This window comes from Cyanistes caeruleus, chromosome 24, assembly GCF_971803275.1.
Source record: "Cyanistes caeruleus chromosome 24, bCyaCae1.hap1.1, whole genome shotgun sequence".
In the NCBI taxonomy this organism is placed as follows: Eukaryota; Metazoa; Chordata; class Aves; order Passeriformes; family Paridae; genus Cyanistes; species Cyanistes caeruleus.
The window spans coordinates 6,364,571-6,380,266 of NC_141724.1; the positions used below are offsets into that span (position 1 = coordinate 6,364,571).

At 53.2% G+C, this 15,696-nt stretch overlaps 2 protein-coding genes across 2 annotated transcripts; one reads left to right on the forward strand and one right to left on the reverse strand.

Annotated features, from left to right (window-relative positions):
- Nucleotides 1–116: 116 nt before the first annotated feature.
- Nucleotides 117–6,567, forward strand: ADIPOR1 (adiponectin receptor 1). Its single transcript, XM_086861571.1, has 8 exons — nt 117–159; nt 267–489; nt 1,092–1,211; nt 1,810–1,981; nt 2,870–3,056; nt 4,013–4,200; nt 5,361–5,554; nt 5,841–6,567. Exons 2-8 carry the CDS (start codon nt 328–330, stop codon nt 5,967–5,969), a joined length of 1,152 nt encoding a protein of 383 aa, XP_086717697.1. The 5' UTR covers nt 117–159; nt 267–327; the 3' UTR covers nt 5,970–6,567.
- Nucleotides 6,568–7,433: 866 nt separating this feature from the next.
- On the reverse strand, nt 7,434–14,296 carry TIMM17A (translocase of inner mitochondrial membrane 17A). The gene is made up of 6 exons (XM_086861570.1): nt 14,045–14,296; nt 11,782–11,881; nt 10,294–10,357; nt 9,409–9,537; nt 8,762–8,872; nt 7,434–7,749 (listed from the first exon to the last, which is right to left on the reverse strand). Exons 1-6 carry the CDS (start codon nt 14,068–14,070, stop codon nt 7,679–7,681), a joined length of 501 nt encoding a protein of 166 aa, XP_086717696.1. The 5' UTR covers nt 14,071–14,296; the 3' UTR covers nt 7,434–7,678.
- Between the last annotated feature and the right edge of the window lie 1,400 nt (nt 14,297–15,696).

Consider the following 15,696-nt stretch of genomic DNA (forward strand, 5'->3'; position numbering starts at 1 on the left):
CGAGAGACAGACAGGGATTCTGACCAATCACAGAGCGTTTCCCCCAGGGTGGGGCCCTGGGGGCGCGGCCCCGAGGCCGGAAGCGGCGCTGTGCCTTCCCGTTCCCTCGGCGTTGCTTCCGGTGCCGCCGCCGCCGCCGCCCGCGGGATGTAGCGGCCGGTGAGGGACGGGCAGGGGAGCGAGGGGTTCCTCTGCTTCCAGCCCACCAGGGAGAGCCCTGCCGCCGGTCCCGCCGCTCCCGGTAACTCTGCTTCCTCCACCCGCAGCGCGGCGGCAGAAGGACGCGGAAAGACCTTCATCGGCTGCCCCGGAGCACCCGCCGCCCCGATGGCGTCCCGCAAGGCCCCCGCCGGGGCGGGCAGCGGGCTGGCGGCCGCCGGCCGGGAGCGGGACCGGGAGCGGGAGCGGGAACGGGCGCATCTGGAGCTCGCCGAGCTGGGGCCGCTCCTGGAGGAGAAAGGGGACCAAGGAGCCACCGGAGCTGCCAGCGTGAGCCCCTGCGAGACCCTCGGGCGGGCGGGGAGGCAGAGCCTGGCTCGGTCTCCTCGCTCCGTCCCCGCGGATTACCCCGGGAATTTGCCCGTTTTCCCATTAATGACTAGAGGAGCGCAGCTCCGAGCCAGCCCGAACGCTGTTCCTGCAAGCAGGAATGGAGCCGAGATAGTCCTAAGCAGGGATGTCACCGGGATCGCTGTGTCTGTGCCGCCTGTTCCCAGGCTGTTCCCAGCATTTCCACAGGGCAGGGAATCACCTTCCTGAACCCTTTCCCGGCTGAGGAGAGCAGATGTGCCGGGAGCCAGAGCGTTCCCAGCTCGGAGCTGTCTCTGCTCGGGTGTCCCGGTTGCGCCGAGCGGCGGTTCCAGCCTTGGTTGTAGGGATGAAAATCCCTGGTGGTAATCCCACTTTTCGACAGGATAAATCTGGGATTAGCCTGCCCAGGATGGGTCAGGCAGCAGCGTGTTGCATAAACGAGGGTGACTGGGGGGTCCTGCCTTGTTCTCTCAGAGGGATGAAGCCCCAGATGCCCTCAGAAGAGCAGGGATAATTCCTCTCCCAGGGGCTGGAATGATTCCTGGCTCTTCTCCCTGCAGGCTGAGGATCCACCAGGCCCGGCAGCCCGTGAGGAAGAGGAGGAGGAGGTGGTGCGGGTGCTGACCCTGCCCCTGCAGGCTCACCATGCCATGGAGAAGATGGAAGAGTTCGTGTACAAGGTACTGGAGCTGGTGGTGATCCCCCGGTCTTGATTTTGGAGCAGATTCCCCAGTGCCAGGGTTTGGGGTGACAGGCTGTGTCCGAATAAAGCTCCACATGGCCCCAGCTTGCTTCAGCTCTGCTGGGCTGATCCCAGTGGGGATGGCCAGGATGGGGGCCATAGTGGGTGAGGACCTGGGAGCAATCCCAGTGTTCCTGGGTGTGGCCCAGGAGTCCTAGTGCTGGCTGTGGTGTCACCCAGTGCCCACAGTCACTGTGGCTCCTGTGCTTCTTCCCTGATCAAACGGGAATTCCCACCACAGGGAACAGTGTGTGGGTGTGGAAAGGTTAAAGCTGATGGTATCAATCGCCCCTGACTCCCTGGGGGATCCTGGAATCACTCCTTTGGGACCCTAGAGTCAAACCATGTGCTAACTGAGGTGAGGGTAAAATCACTCCATGGGAGTTTTGTAGAGCAAAGTGCAGGATGTGGCTGGGTGGCTGACAGGGTCCACAGGGCACCTGATGTCTGAGAAGCCAAACTTCTCCCTGAGGAGCAGCCCAGGGCTGGGTTGTTCCCTGTGGGTGTGGGGCTCTGATCCCCCTGGTGTGTTGCAGGTGTGGGAAGGACGCTGGCGTGTGATCCCGTATGACGTCCTGCCCGACTGGCTCAAGGACAATGATTACCTCCTGCACGGACACCGGCCCCCCATGCCCTCCTTCCGTGCCTGCTTCCGGAGCATCTTCCGGATACACACTGAGACAGGCAACATCTGGACACACCTGCTGGGTGACTGTGGGGAACAGGGAGCCCTGGGGCTGGAGGGGCTCAGACCCTGCATTAGAGTCAGGGCAGGCTCAGTGCTGGGTCCTCTCCATGCCCAGGGCTCCCTGTGAGGATGCTGTGCATGCAGGCAGATCAGACATGGAGTGTCTGGAGCCCCTTGGGAGAGAGGGACCAGGGCTGGGCTCAGCCACTGTAGGAGTGGGATGGCAAAATGTGTCCTGGGAAAAACAAGGAAGCCTCAGATGAAGTTCCTCTGAAATGAGTCCAGAGGAGGCCAGAGAGATGCTCTGAGGGCTGGAGCTCTTCTGCTCTGGAACTGGGCTGGGAGAGCTGGGAATACTTAGCCTGGAGAAGACAAAGCTCCAGGGAGACCTTAGAGCCCCTTCCAGAGCTGAAGAGGGACTTTGGACAAGGGCTGGGAGTCATAGGACAAGGAGGAATATCTTCCCACTGCCAGAGGGCAGGGTTAGATGGGATATTGGAAGAAATTTTTCCCTGTGGGGGTGGTAATGCCCCATCCCTGGAAGTGTCCACAGCCAGGTTGAACGAGGCTTGGAGCAACCTGGGATAGTGGCAGGTGTTCCTACCCATGGCATGGGCTGGAATGTGATGAGCTTTAAGGTCCCTTCCTACCTAAACTAGTCTGTGATTCCATGACCCTGTGAAACACATCAGCTCAGCAGCTCTTTGCCCTGTGCCTGCCCCTTCCTCTGATCCCAGACCTTCTCATTTGCACTTACAAAGACCTTAGCCAAGGACCTACTGTGGGTTACTGAGCACCCCTGGGATACATCCTGGACCTCCTGGAGCTTGGCTAGGGCTGCTCTTATCCTGGCTCTGCTGAACTCCCTCACTCATCCCCCTGACTTCCTTCTCCATGTGCTCCTGCAGGGTTTGTTCTGTTCCTCTGCCTGGGGATCCTGACCATGCTGCGGCCCAACATGTACTTTATGGCTCCTCTCCAAGAGAAGGTGGTGTTTGGGATGTTCTTCCTGGGAGCAGTGCTGTGCCTCAGCTTCTCCTGGCTTTTCCACACTGTCTACTGTCACTCAGAGAAGGTCTCACGGACTTTTTCAAAGTGAGTCAGCGTGAGTGTGGTTGTGTGGTCTCCTGGGAGGTTTTGGGTTCTTGCAGCATTTCCTTTTGGAAAGCACTGTGTTCCCAAGTGTTTTATCCCTGGGGGAAGGGAGCGTCCATCCAATCCAGCATGAAACTGAGAGGAAGCACAACAGGGTTCTGGAGGGTTCTGTCTGAGCATCTTAAACGTGCCAGGTCAGGGGCCTCAGGTGCATGATAAAGATCCTGGGACACTGCAGCTCCCAAGGGAACAGGATCCTGGCTCCCAAGGGAACAGGCTCTGTTGCCTCTTGTAGCAGTGAATTGAGGAGGGGTCTCACTCTCACTGGGCAGCTGGGGGCCATGGCCAGTTTGGCAGGACCCAGTTTAGTGGATGCTTTTAAAAACCTCAGTTTGGACTGAAACCAAATGGAAAGAAGGAACAGGATTCCCAGCAGAGTGGGAAGGCTGGTCAGTGGTTTGTGCCTCTTCCTGGGCTGCTCCCATCAGCCTCTGCAGTGAGGCTCTCTAGTGACATTCTGCTCCCTCGTGGCTGTTAAAGGCGTTTATTTGAGTGCTGCTTGCTGGGAATCGTGCCCATCCCCTTTGCACAATCCCTAGAGATCCCATGGGATCCTGTCTCCAAAACAAATCCAGCAGGAATGCCCTTGTGTTCCTGAGAAGGCAGTGGGGGCAGTGCAGGGGCTGTGTTTCAGTGGTGAGATGAGTGGAGGATCACAGATCCACGTGCACAGGGATTTGTTCCCGGTGGTTTGAGTTCCAGCCTCCTCTTGCCCCTCCCCAGCGTTCCCACTGTGCCCAGCCCTTTCTCCTGTCACACCTGCCCTGATGGGACTCCAGCACAGCCCTCCTGCCCAGTGACTCCACTCAGGTGCAGGCTGGAGAGTCCCTTTCCACATGGAGGGGGTGGATTTTGGGGCTCACCTGTGGCTCTCTGTCATTGCACCCTGGCTGCAGGTTGGATTATTCAGGAATTGCACTGCTGATCATGGGGAGCTTCGTCCCGTGGCTCTACTACTCATTCTACTGCTCTCCACAGCCAAGACTCATCTACCTCTCCATCGTCTGTGTCTTGGGTATCTCTGCCATCATTGTGGCACAGTGGGACCGATTTGCCACTCCCAAGCACAGGCAGACCAGAGCAGGTAGGAGCTCCCTCCTCTCCCAGGTCCTGGGAATCACTTTGGGCAGATCCCGTTTGGGAGAAGCTCTGGGAGCTGCAGGATTCATTTCCCTGGAGCAGCACAGCACTGCAGGGAGCAGCCTCCTGCCTTCTCTTGCTGTGCTGGGGATTCATCTGCTGAACAGAGCCTGAGGTTTGGAGTTTAAAAATAGCCCGGGTCAGCTGGGGCTGTGCCTTTTCTGCCTTCTGCAGGAAGCAGTTTAGCAGCAGGAAGCTGCAGCTGAGGCAGAGGAGAAAGGTGTTCCTGAGCTCTTCCCTGCCAGGGACGTGCTGGCTGGTCCCTGCCTTCCTGGGGGTGCAGTGGGGGGTTCCCTCCAGCCTGGCTAAAGCACCAGGAGACACCTCCCTCCCCAACTCCCAGGGGCCCTGAAGCAAATGTCTCAGACCACTGTCCTGGCTACATGAAGTAAGGAAAGACCATGCTGAGACAGAGGCCATCTGAGAGCCCTCAGATGAGGGCCAGGGAGAGGCGGCACTCACATCCCCCTGGCTCCTCCCCACTGCATCCTGTGCCCCCAGCACGAGCAGGATCCAGCCAGGTGCCACCCAGAGCCTCTCCAGGCCAGTGTCACCACGGTGCCACTTGTTCTTTGCCAACTCATCAGAGGGCAGAGTTGAACATTTCAGCTGCTGCCGAGCTCCTTTCTCAGGAGCTGCAAGAAATTACTGTACTGGAAGGGGTGGCTGTGTTCCTGGTGCAATCCAAAGGGCTGGCACCTTACAAAGTCCATTCTCATAGCCAGGAGTGGGAGCTGCTGCAGCCCTGCATAAAAAACAGTGGGTGGATTCTACCCAACGGGCACAGGGGCGGTTTGCCTGGAATGTGGACCTGTGGATCCCTCATTTTGGGAAGGACATGTGCCATAAGGATTGGAGAAGTTTAAGGAGTGTTAGGACAATGCTTTCAGACACAGTGGGGGGATTGTTTGGGGGTCTCCTGTGCAGGGCCAAGAGTTGGACACAATGATCTTTATGAGTCCTTTTCAGCTCAAGATATTCTGTGAATTCAGTGAAGAAAAGCTGCTTCCCTAGCACAGGATGAGGGATTCAGGGGAATTGGTGGGGGGAGCAGCTCCCCCCCACTCCCACTGAGCTCATTTCCCTGATCTCTCTGGGCTACAGGCGTGTTCCTGGGGCTGGGACTGAGCGGGGTTGTGCCCACCATGCACTTCACCATTGCTGAAGGCTTTGTGAAGGCCACCACGGTAGGGCAGATGGGCTGGTTCTTCCTCATGGCTGTGATGTACATCACGGGCGCTGGGCTCTATGCTGCCCGCATCCCTGAGCGCTTCTTCCCGGGCAAGTTCGACATCTGGGTGAGTGTGGGGATCAGCAAACCTAGGGGCAGCTCTGGGTCAACAGAGGGGGCATTGAGGGGCTGGATGGGATGTCAGGCTGTGCCTCAGCACAGTGGCAGGCAGACCTTGAATGGGTGCTGCATGTGGGCAGGGTAAAATACAGGGTGGGAATCACTGCTGGATGCAACAGTGGGGAGCAGAGAGCAAAGGACAGTCCGGGAGCAGCAAGGAAGAGGAAGAGGTGGTGTTGACAGTGTTGGTGTCCCCTTTGGTCTGGTCTAAAGGCTTTTTTGCTTCCCTCCAGTTCCAGTCTCATCAGATCTTCCATGTGCTGGTAGTGGCTGCAGCCTTCGTCCACTTCTATGGGGTGTCCAACCTGCAGGAATTCCGCTACGGCCTGGAAGGGGGGTGCACAGACGACTCTCTCCTCTGAGAGCGCCTGGTTTTAGTACAAGCTTCCTAAGTGCTTTTTAAACTCTTGTCTTTGCTAAAATCAAAGGAAGACTCAAAACCATTTGGGGTTGTTGGTTTGTTGTTTTTTTTCTTTTAAAGAAACAAAAAAGTAAGAAATGGGTAAATCCTTTAGCAAAGTTGTCGACCAAATCCTCACCCCCTTCCCCACGCACTGTGCTGGGGCTGCAGGGGGTGCCTGACTCCTCCAGACAGTGTTTTTGCTGCACCAGGGCCACCTGGTGCTTGCTGCTCCTGCACAGCTGTGCACATCCCACTCTTCATGAACCAGGAGTTTTGCATATCCCCCACGGCAGTGCCTGGCTGGGGCAGCCCCAGGCACAGGCACACACTCATGTAATTTAAAGTTTTAATTGTCCTTTTTGTTTTGTTTTCCTTGACAAAGTAATGTAAACATAAATGAAAGAATATTTAATATTTAATACTAAGCTTTAAGACAATGCGCTGCCACCGCAGTCCTTGGCTCCCTCCGTGTCGGGAGGAGGGAGGAAGAACAGTGTTGTAGGGAATGTAGAGCTGCTGTAGCTGATTGAAATAAAAAGGTCAATAGTTCAGTGTCACCACTGTGTCCATGTCCATTTTTGGGGTGGGGGAAGAGAGGGCTCTGGGCACCCCAGGAACAGGGCAGGAGTGCCCTGGGGCAGTGGAATCCCTCCAGCTGTGGTGAACTCTGGACTGGGCTGGAATAAAACAGGAAATGGGAGTGTTGTGATGACAGAGCAGGAAACCCAGCCCTGGCTGGTGACAGCTCTGGGGCTGTGACTTCCTTTGGGGCTCTGCAGGGCAGGAGAGGTGGCACAGCCTGGCCAGGGTGGGAGCAGTGCAGGACCATGGCCCATTCAGAGGCTTCTGGTGCACAGGGGACAGTGACTGTCAGGAGGTCTGGAGGTGCAGAGGCCAGCAAAGTCCAGTTCAGGCAGCTGAGGGCCATTGCCTGACCTACAGGTGAAGGAGTGTGGGCAGAGCCACTATAGCCCCTGTGCCACCTGCCCCTGCCATCCCCCAGAGGGGGGATGTCCTTTTGCTGAGCTGTCTGGATGGGGCCCAGCTTTGGAAATCCCCCAGGCTGGACACTGTATCAGGAATTTCCAGCAAGCAATAGCTTGATCAATGAGTTAATTAGTTACAACAGAAAACCTCACTGGATATGATCTTGTAACTGCTAGCAAGAGGGAAGGGGCTTCTACAGCTGGAGGTTGAAGACAAAACTGCAGAACAGATGTGGTAACTCTGCTCAGGCCAGGATCCGAAATGAAAAGCAGGAGGCTATGCTGGCAGCAGGTGCAATACTTCCCCCTCCAGCCCCATAACTTAAACTTGACAGGGAAGAGGCTACCTTTCAGCAGCATTCACTGCAGGTGCAACATCCCAGAGAAGACTCCAAGACTTTCACTCCAGTCTGTGCCCAAAGGATGACAAGACTCCGTTTGGTCCTTGTCTCAAATCTCCTTGTATTCTACCAGACATGTGTAATATTACAGCAATGGAATATATCAGGAATAAATAGATTTTCTTTTCTGAAAGTTCTCCTGAGCAATTTGACATTGAGAAATGCTGCAGGTCCTCCTGGCATAGACCACCACTGGTCTAAGTACAAACCCCCTCCACATCCTCCAGGTGGGACTGCTCAGGAACAGGGGAGGAAGAGGAGGAGGCGGCGGCCAGGGACCATCATTGGTACTGTCGGTAGTCACTAAACGGGGGCGGCTGGAGCTGGGAAGGATCCTCTGACAACTGTGGGCCTAGAGCACGGACAGGGGAAAAGGCAAATAAATACCAAAATGTAGGAGATTCTTCCCATTAACAGAATTCACAGCTGGTTTGTTTATATAAATCCCTCTTAAAATTAATCATAAATCCTGGAATTGTTTGGGTTTCATAAAGAGTTTCAAAAGTTGCATAGAATCACAGACCAGTTTGGGTTGGAAGAGACCTTAAAGCTTATCCAATTCTACCCTCTGCCATGGGCACAGACATCTTCCACTAGTCCAGGTTGCTCCTAGCCCTGACTGACCTGGCCATGGACACTGCCAGGGATGGGGCAGCCACAGCTTCTCTGGGCAGCCTGTGTCAGGGCCTCTCCACCCAAGGTCAGACAGGGCTTGGAGCAGCCTGAGATAGTGGAAGGTGTTTGTGCCAATGGCAGGAGGTAGAATGAGATGGGCTTTGAGGTCCCTGCCACCCCAATCCAGTCTGGGATTCTGTGACAGAGGTATTTAGCATTTTTCACAGGAAGCATTCACACAACAATTTCTTACTCAGTGAGAGCTCTGCTTGCATTTTACTTGGGAAAGAAAAAAGGGATGTAGATATTGAAGCAGTTTAGAAGAGAATCACCACCACCCTTTTTTGGAAATTATGTATCTCTACCTGCCAGGTCTTCATCCTTTCATTTACCCCAGGGTTCCCTACACAGACCACAACCTGCCAGAATCACTCCTCTTTTCCACAACGTGCTGCCTGCCATTCCCTCAAACAATTGTGTCCCACCACTGAGTAAAACCCTTCTGCCACCATGTGCCAGCTGTGTGGCAGAAGCCAGGGACAGCAGGGACATCCCTGCTCTCACCCTTGCCACCTCCAGTCTCCCAGCAGGAAGCAGCTGGTGATAATCTCATGTCATCAGCACCTGCAGCTCCTCCCTGGCTTTCCACAGCCTCAGGAGCTGGCAGGGCAGTCTAGGATAAGAAGATGACTGCCAGGGGCACATCAGCAAAGCAAATCCTTGTGACACAACCTCTGCTGGCTCCTTACCGTTTGGGAACTGTGTGGAGGCAAATCTTGTCAGCAGAATTCCAGCTCCTTCGATCAGGGCCAGGAGAATTCCTCCCATTGCGGCAGATCCGACCATGGCAACAGGGCCATCTGGAAATGAAAAGCACAAACCAACACTTAATTTCTTTGGTACATGTTAGAATCCATTGAACCCCAGGATGGTTTGGGCTGGAAGGGACCTTAAAGATCATTTCATTCCACCCCCTGCCACAGGCTGGGACACCTTCCACTATCCCAGGTTGCATCAAGCACTGTCCAACGTGGCCTTGGACACTTCCAGGGATGGGGCAGCCACAGCTTCTGTGGGCACATCTGCCAGGGCCTCCCCATCCCCTTCGTGCCTTAATCTCTCCTAAAGCAGACTCAGAGCAGTAATTTTTTCCATTAAGCTGCATTAAAGGATAATTACTGGGCAACTCCCCTACCCTCCTTTCAAGGAACACCAGGAACGTTTGGGAGCCTGATAATTACTTTTCTAAGGACAGGAGAAGTTTCAGATTATTTTTCAGAATCTGAGACACCAAATTCCAGTCTGGGTGTCACAGTGCTTTGAGTGCTTTGCTATAACAATGAGAACTGTACATTTAGAGAACAGGAGATTTTCAACTGATAGCCCAGTTTCTTACTTCTTGCAGCTAAAATGGCTCCAGTCAGGGCTCCGCTCGTGATGGAATTCCAAGGATCTTCCTTCCCTCTCATTCTGACCATACTGCAGTCAATCATGGAGAAGAGACCTCCCCAGACAGCAAAGCTCCCTGTTCCAAATCAAACCAAAGCCATTTTGGAGAGAGCAGAGAAGCCAGTTGTGCTGCACAGCAAATGCCATGGTGTTTAATGTGCTCCCTTTCAGACATGAAGTAAATTCAGACTTACAAAGAGCCAAATACAGATTAAAATCAATACAGCAAAATTTCCAACTTGACATGTCATCATCACCCTCTCCCCCCATTTTATATATCATCTCACTAATCTACAATTAACTAGAGAAAATTTATCAAACCATGATTATAATGGAACTTTCATCCTAACAAAGTCAGATTAGCTAAAGAAACTCGCAGATTTATCCCTTTTTAACGTATTTCCTCACAATGATGCAGTCATGTCACACTTCACATCTCACCCAACCCTGCTCCTGTGGCCTCAGGAGCTCGGCATCCTACAGCACATGCATGGACACCCCCAAGCTCTATTTTTGATCCAAGCTGGATCACTTTTCGTAATCAGTTAGTTTTATCTTAACCCCCTCCACACCATGAAGAGGCTCCAGGGAGCTCTGCTGTTTAAGATGTGACCTGTTATTAACTGCTGCCTTATCACTCCAGGAACACAGACTGTTTCCTCCACAACCAAACTCATTTTGGATATATCAGAACTGTATTTACCCATTGCTTGTGCCAACAAACCTGCTGAGACTCAGCTCAGGTGCCAGTGCAGCTGCACCATCTTACATTCCCAAACTCTGTTATCTACCAACAGTCAATTCTGTGCAACAAAACCTCAAAATTCATTACCTCCCAGTTGTGGAGCTCTGGTTTTAATGGCTGTCAAACTGCCCCGCAGCCGGTGGTTTACACCCTAAAATAAGAGAATTCAGTTAAAATAAAACAGTAAAATCTTACAGCCAAGCTGAGCCTATATTGCAAAAACCTGACACAGGCCCAACACATCTCTGAGCCTCAGCATCTGTGAGGAGCTGAGACAAAGTGTGCTAGTGTGCTTTACATCTATTTCACTATTTATCACTTCCATACAATATTCCTGTCAGGTACAGATGGGAATTACAGACACCAGGCAGGAAACAATTTAGGTTCACAGTCTGAGTGGCCCAGTAGGACTGAAGGAGGCATTACAGTAACATTTTAGCAGGATAAGCAGTGATTTTTCTCATGTATAATTTTTCTGATGGGCAATGACACTAGCTGTCCTATGTTTAGTCGTTCCTGCAGGTGGAATCAGAGGTGTCTTTGTAGCAAGAGAAGCAAAGTCACGCTGAGCTTTCCAGAGTCCAATACTCAACACATCACCCAGGACCCCACAAGAACAGTTACACATTTTCCCACACTTTAACACAATTTAAAGAATATCCACCAAGTTTTATTTTTGTTACAATCACTCAGAAGTGGGGATAGGTGTATTTAGCAAGTCTTAAGCAAAATTAAGAATCTAATTAAGCACACAATCCTTTTCAAGTGAAGTGTCTGCAGAATCTAACTCGTTTGGAAACAGTTACTTATCAAACCCACCTCAAGCCAACAGCTTATTGTCAGAGTAACATCGAAAACACCTCATATATGAAGTCAAAGTAATTTTAAAACAAATATTCTAGCAGCAATTGGATCTTAATTTATCAAATGTCTCTGCAATGGGTTTATAGCCAAAATTTCGCAGCAGATATCCCAAAAGTGAAAACCAGCTTGCATCAGCAAAACTTCACTTCCATGTTTACTCACTCCTGCACTAGAACCAAACCCGAGGATTAAAAAATCAAGTTAATAAAAAGAGCAATGACTAAATAAGAGATTAATTGAAGAAAATTATGCCTTTTAATATAAATATTAAGGATAAAAAGATTCTTTCTTTGAGTTGTTCCGTGTTTTAAAAGAAAGGGAAAAGCCAGGAGAGGAAGGAGAGCCCAGGCTTCATGCCCCTCCATGCAGACAGAACCACAGGCAGGAGATCAGCCAAGATGGATCTTTCTGGTTGTACTTCCCCATCCTGAGGGAACATCAGTTAGGGAAGAACAAGCTACCAGTGTCCCACTGCGGCCACCAGAGCCACAGGGAAGCAGCAATTTTATCCCCAGAGATGAAGAACCCCCACAGATCTTGAGCCAGGACAGATTCTCATGGTCTGGATTAACAATGTACAGGTCTTTAATAAGGCCAGCTCCCTGCACAGGGATTTATTCTCCTTCCCCTTCACTGTCACGTTCCCTGGAGTGTGGAGAGGACAGTGGAGGGAAGACTGCAGTCAATGCACCTTCAGAGGATTTTACTCACCACTGGGGAATTTCGGAAGCCTTTGATAGCCTGGAAAATGCCCCCTCCTATGGCCCCCATGGTGAAGGCCCCTCCACAATCATCCACTATCCTCCAGGGACTGGAAAGAAAAATAGAGATGAAAATATTATATCCCATCATGTTAAACCGTGTGAGTGGGATGGATCCAGCACTTTGGCACTGGTATAACTGGGGTGAAGATCAAGCCTGGTGGCTGTACTGTCTCACATACAGCTCACTGAGCAGGCAGCAACACAGAACCAAGAGTATTTCAGCAAAACAAACTCAACCTTTGCCAGAGTCTCCTGGCCTCCTTCCCTGGAGTGGTAAATACCAAACATACAGAAATGCCTGAACTCCTCACACAAGGCAGAGAGACATCCATCATGGAAAACTCCTGCAGAATTTCCAACAGCCCCACATGGCTTGGCAGCAAAACGCCCCTTCTGCACAGCATTAAGGATACAGCTTCAAGCTGCAGCTGGGGATGGTCAGGAGGATATGAAGAGGACTTTCTGCACAGAAAGGACTGTCAAGCATTGCAAGGGGCTGCCCAGGGTGGTGGTGGAATCCTCATCCCTGGAGCTGTTCAAGGAATGACTGGAGATGGCACTCAGTGCTCTGGTCTGGCTGACAAGGTGGGGGTCACAGGTTGACAATGCTTCAGAGGTTAGACTTGATGGTCTGAGAAGTCTTTTCCAACCTCACTAATTCTGAGATTACCTGAAGACCACAGCCATCTATAAATAAATACTATTTACTTTGGCCATGTCCCAGACTTTATGCTGTAAAAAGGCAGGGGTGATGTTTATGGACAAACTTAATACATGTCAGGAAAGTAACCTGCAAAGTTTGGGAAAAGCCTTATGATAAGCTGCAGGTCCCTGTCTGCAAAGGTGAGCTGGTTTGTGCTGGAAGAGACCTTAAAGCTCATCCCATTCCACCCCCACTTCCACTATCCCACATTGTTCCAAGCCCCAGTGCCCAATCTGGCCTTGGACACTGCCAGGGATGGGGCAGCCACAGCTTCTCTGGGCAACCTGGGCCAAGGCCTCACCACACAGGGAAAAATTTCTTCCCACTATCCCATCTAACCCTGCCCTCTGGCAGTAGGAAGCCATTCCTCCCATCCTGCCTGTGACTCCAGGCCCTTGTCCCAAGTCCCATGCTAAGAAACTCTGCCCATTATTCAGTAACCCAGTGCCTGAGCTTGCATTTAATCCTTTTGTTACTACAAATGCAACCTTTGACTTGCAACCAATGTGTAGGTCTACAAAGACAGTGCTGAACCATGACAGAAGTCAGACACTGCCAGCTTGGCATGGAGGGGGCTGGGGGGTTGGGCTAGGCTTATGGAAATGGGGAGGGAGAAGAACAGGGCCATGGGGGATGTGAGGGCAGCCTGGGGGGACCAAAGATGAGGGAGGACTTGGAGGCTGAGGGTGAGAGAAAGCTGAGAGGGTGGGGGAGGCTGACAACAGATGAGACCGAGGATGAGGGAGATAACTGAAAAATAATTAAGGGTGAGAAAAGGCTGAGTGGGGCATGGGGGAGGCTGAGAGTGAGGGGAGCTGTAGATGAAGGAAGGCTGAGATGGTGGCGCTGATGATCGGGGGTCTTTGGATGAGAGGAAGGACTGAAGATGGGGGGAACAGATGGTGGCTGAGGATGAAGGGGGGATTGAGGATGGATGATCTGAGAACGACGAAAGGACTGAGGATGAGAAGGGGAGCAGAAGGGGGGAGCCTGTAAATAAGGAATGGACCGAGAATGTGAGGAGCTGAGGGTAAGGGGGAATTGTGGATAGGGAGACCCATGATGGGGGGGCTGAGGCCGAGGCGGGCTGAGAATGGGGAGGCACTAAGGATAAGGGAAGGCTGGAAGGGAAGCTAAGGACGAGGGACCGAGGTAGGGCTGTGAGTAAGGGGGTGCTGAAAGACCGAACATAGGTCCGCCAGTGCAGCGCCCGCCGCCGCCCCCGGAGGCGCATGAGCGGCGCAGGTCGCAGGGCCCCGCCGGCTCCTCGCCGCTCCGGGAGGTCGCGGGGGCTCGGCAGCGCCAGGGCCCGGCTGCCAGGCCTCGAGCGGGCCTCGCGGCACGGCCTGGCCTGCGCCGCCTCCCGCAGGGGGCCCCACCAAGGTCAACTCCGCCCCCCAGACGGGGAGCGGCCCCGGAGCGCGCCCGCACCGCTCACCCGCCCCGTCCCGGCGCTCGCGGGTCCCGGTCCCGGTCCCGATCCCGATCCCCATCCCCATCCCCTCACCAAGGCTCACGAGCGTACTCCTCCATCTTGCCCGGCCCCACCGCCTCCCCGCCCGCGACTGGCTGCGGCGACCCCGCTCCGGCCAATGGCAGCGGAGGGCGGGGCGAGGCGCTGAGCGGGAGGTGTTTGCGCGTGCGCCACGCCCAGCCCCCCCCCCGCCCCTGATTGACAGGTGCAGCGATGGTGGGGGTGTGGCCGAGCCGTGAGGGGAGAAATCCCAGAGTGAGTGATCCGTCGGGTCCTTCCAATTCCTCCCTAAATTCCATCCAGTGACACGCCCTGCTATGGGCAGGGTCACTTTCCACTATCCCACTATCCCCGGCGCTCCAAGCCCCGGCCAACATAACTTTGGACATTTCCAGGCATGGAGCAGCAAGAGGGCCTCACCATCCTCAGAGGAAGAGGAATTCCTTCCCAGTACGCCCTCTAACCCTCTGTTAGTAGGAAGCCCTTTGTCCTGTCACTTCAGGCCTTTGGCCAAAGTTCCTCTCCATCTCTTTCAGGAGCAGTACGTGTGCAAGTTGCTCCAAGTACAAACCACTGCTCCGAATTTCATGGAATCATAGAGTGGTTTGGATTTGAAGGGATGTTAAATCTTATCCTGTTCCACCCCTTGCCATGGGCAGGGACATATTCCACTAGACCGGATTGCTCCAAGGCTGTCCAACCTGGCCTAGAACATCAGGGTGCAAGCCCACATCATTCCTGGTGCTGCTGCATGAGTTGGGCTGACCTCTCACATCCCAGGGTATGCTCCTGTGGTTCTGCGTGTAGGTGGGAGCTGGGACTTGACGTCCCTATCACCAGGCCAGTTCCCAGGGCAGGCAGAGCTGGAATCCAGAGAACAGTGTCATTGCTAGAAGAAGATTCCCAGGCAGCTTGCAAAGCTCTCATCACAAAACGAGACTGTTCCCTCTTGTCCCATCAGTTGTTCCCTGGATGCATACATCTTCCCTCACTCAGCTCCACCCTCCTGTCAGAGAGTTGTGGAGAGAGAGAAGGTCCCCCCTCAGCCTCCTTTTCTGCCCTGGAGCCTTTCCCCATCCAATGGTTTGCAGCCACTGTAAATTGTAAATTGCTTATTCTTTTTTTACTCCTAATTTGGCAGTACAGGCTCTGCTCTCCTGTAAGGACAGCAAATCATTCAGTAGCAAAAACTAAATGCAAAAGAAGGTTGTTCTGTAAGGACTTAATTTAATGAGCTAAAACACCACGAGGGAGCTAGAATGCTCCACCTGCTATGTCAGGTTTTGATGCTTTAAAAGCCACCTAGGGTTTTATGAACGTGTGTGTTTGGCCTCATTTAAGGTGTGGGAATAGAGGTCACACAATTTTGGAGATTCCTGGGAGGTGGTATTGTGGCTTCTGCTTTGGCCAATAAGGGGAGACAGAAAAAGTAGGAAATCTTGGTCTCTCTCAGCCACTGGAGCAGCTCTCTCCACTCCTGTGTCCTCTGTCACTGCTGTGACTTCATCCACCTGTGCAGGGCAGTGGTGAGGCAACACCTCCAGTTCTGGGGTCAGCTCTGGGCCCCTCAGTTCGTGAAGGACATTGAGGGGCTGGAACGTGTACAGGGAAGGGAATGGAGCTGGGGAAGGGGCTGCAGCACCAGGAGTGGCTGAGTGAGCTGGGAGGGCTCAGCCTGGAGAAAA

Bases quoted from the DNA above. Each gene is read 5' to 3' on its own strand.
- ADIPOR1 (XM_086861571.1), top strand. From the start codon at position 328: ATGGCGTCCCGCAAGGCCCCCGCCGGGGCGGGCAGCGGGCTGGCGGCC. The intron at 1,212-1,809 runs GTACTGGAGCTG...GGTGTGTTGCAG, and splicing joins TGGAAGAGTTCGTGTACAAG to GTGTGGGAAGGACGCTGGCG. The intron at 3,057-4,012 runs GTGAGTCAGCGT...CCCTGGCTGCAG, and splicing joins GTCTCACGGACTTTTTCAAA to GTTGGATTATTCAGGAATTG.
- TIMM17A (XM_086861570.1), bottom strand. From the start codon at position 14,070: ATGGAGGAGTACGCTCGTGAGCCTTG. The intron at 10,358-11,781 runs GTGAGTAAAATC...CTCTTATTTTAG, and splicing joins GCTTCCGAAATTCCCCAGTG to GGTGTAAACCACCGGCTGCG. The intron at 8,873-9,408 runs GTAAGAAACTGG...TTTCATTTCCAG, and splicing joins AGCCATTTTAGCTGCAAGAA to ATGGCCCTGTTGCCATGGTC.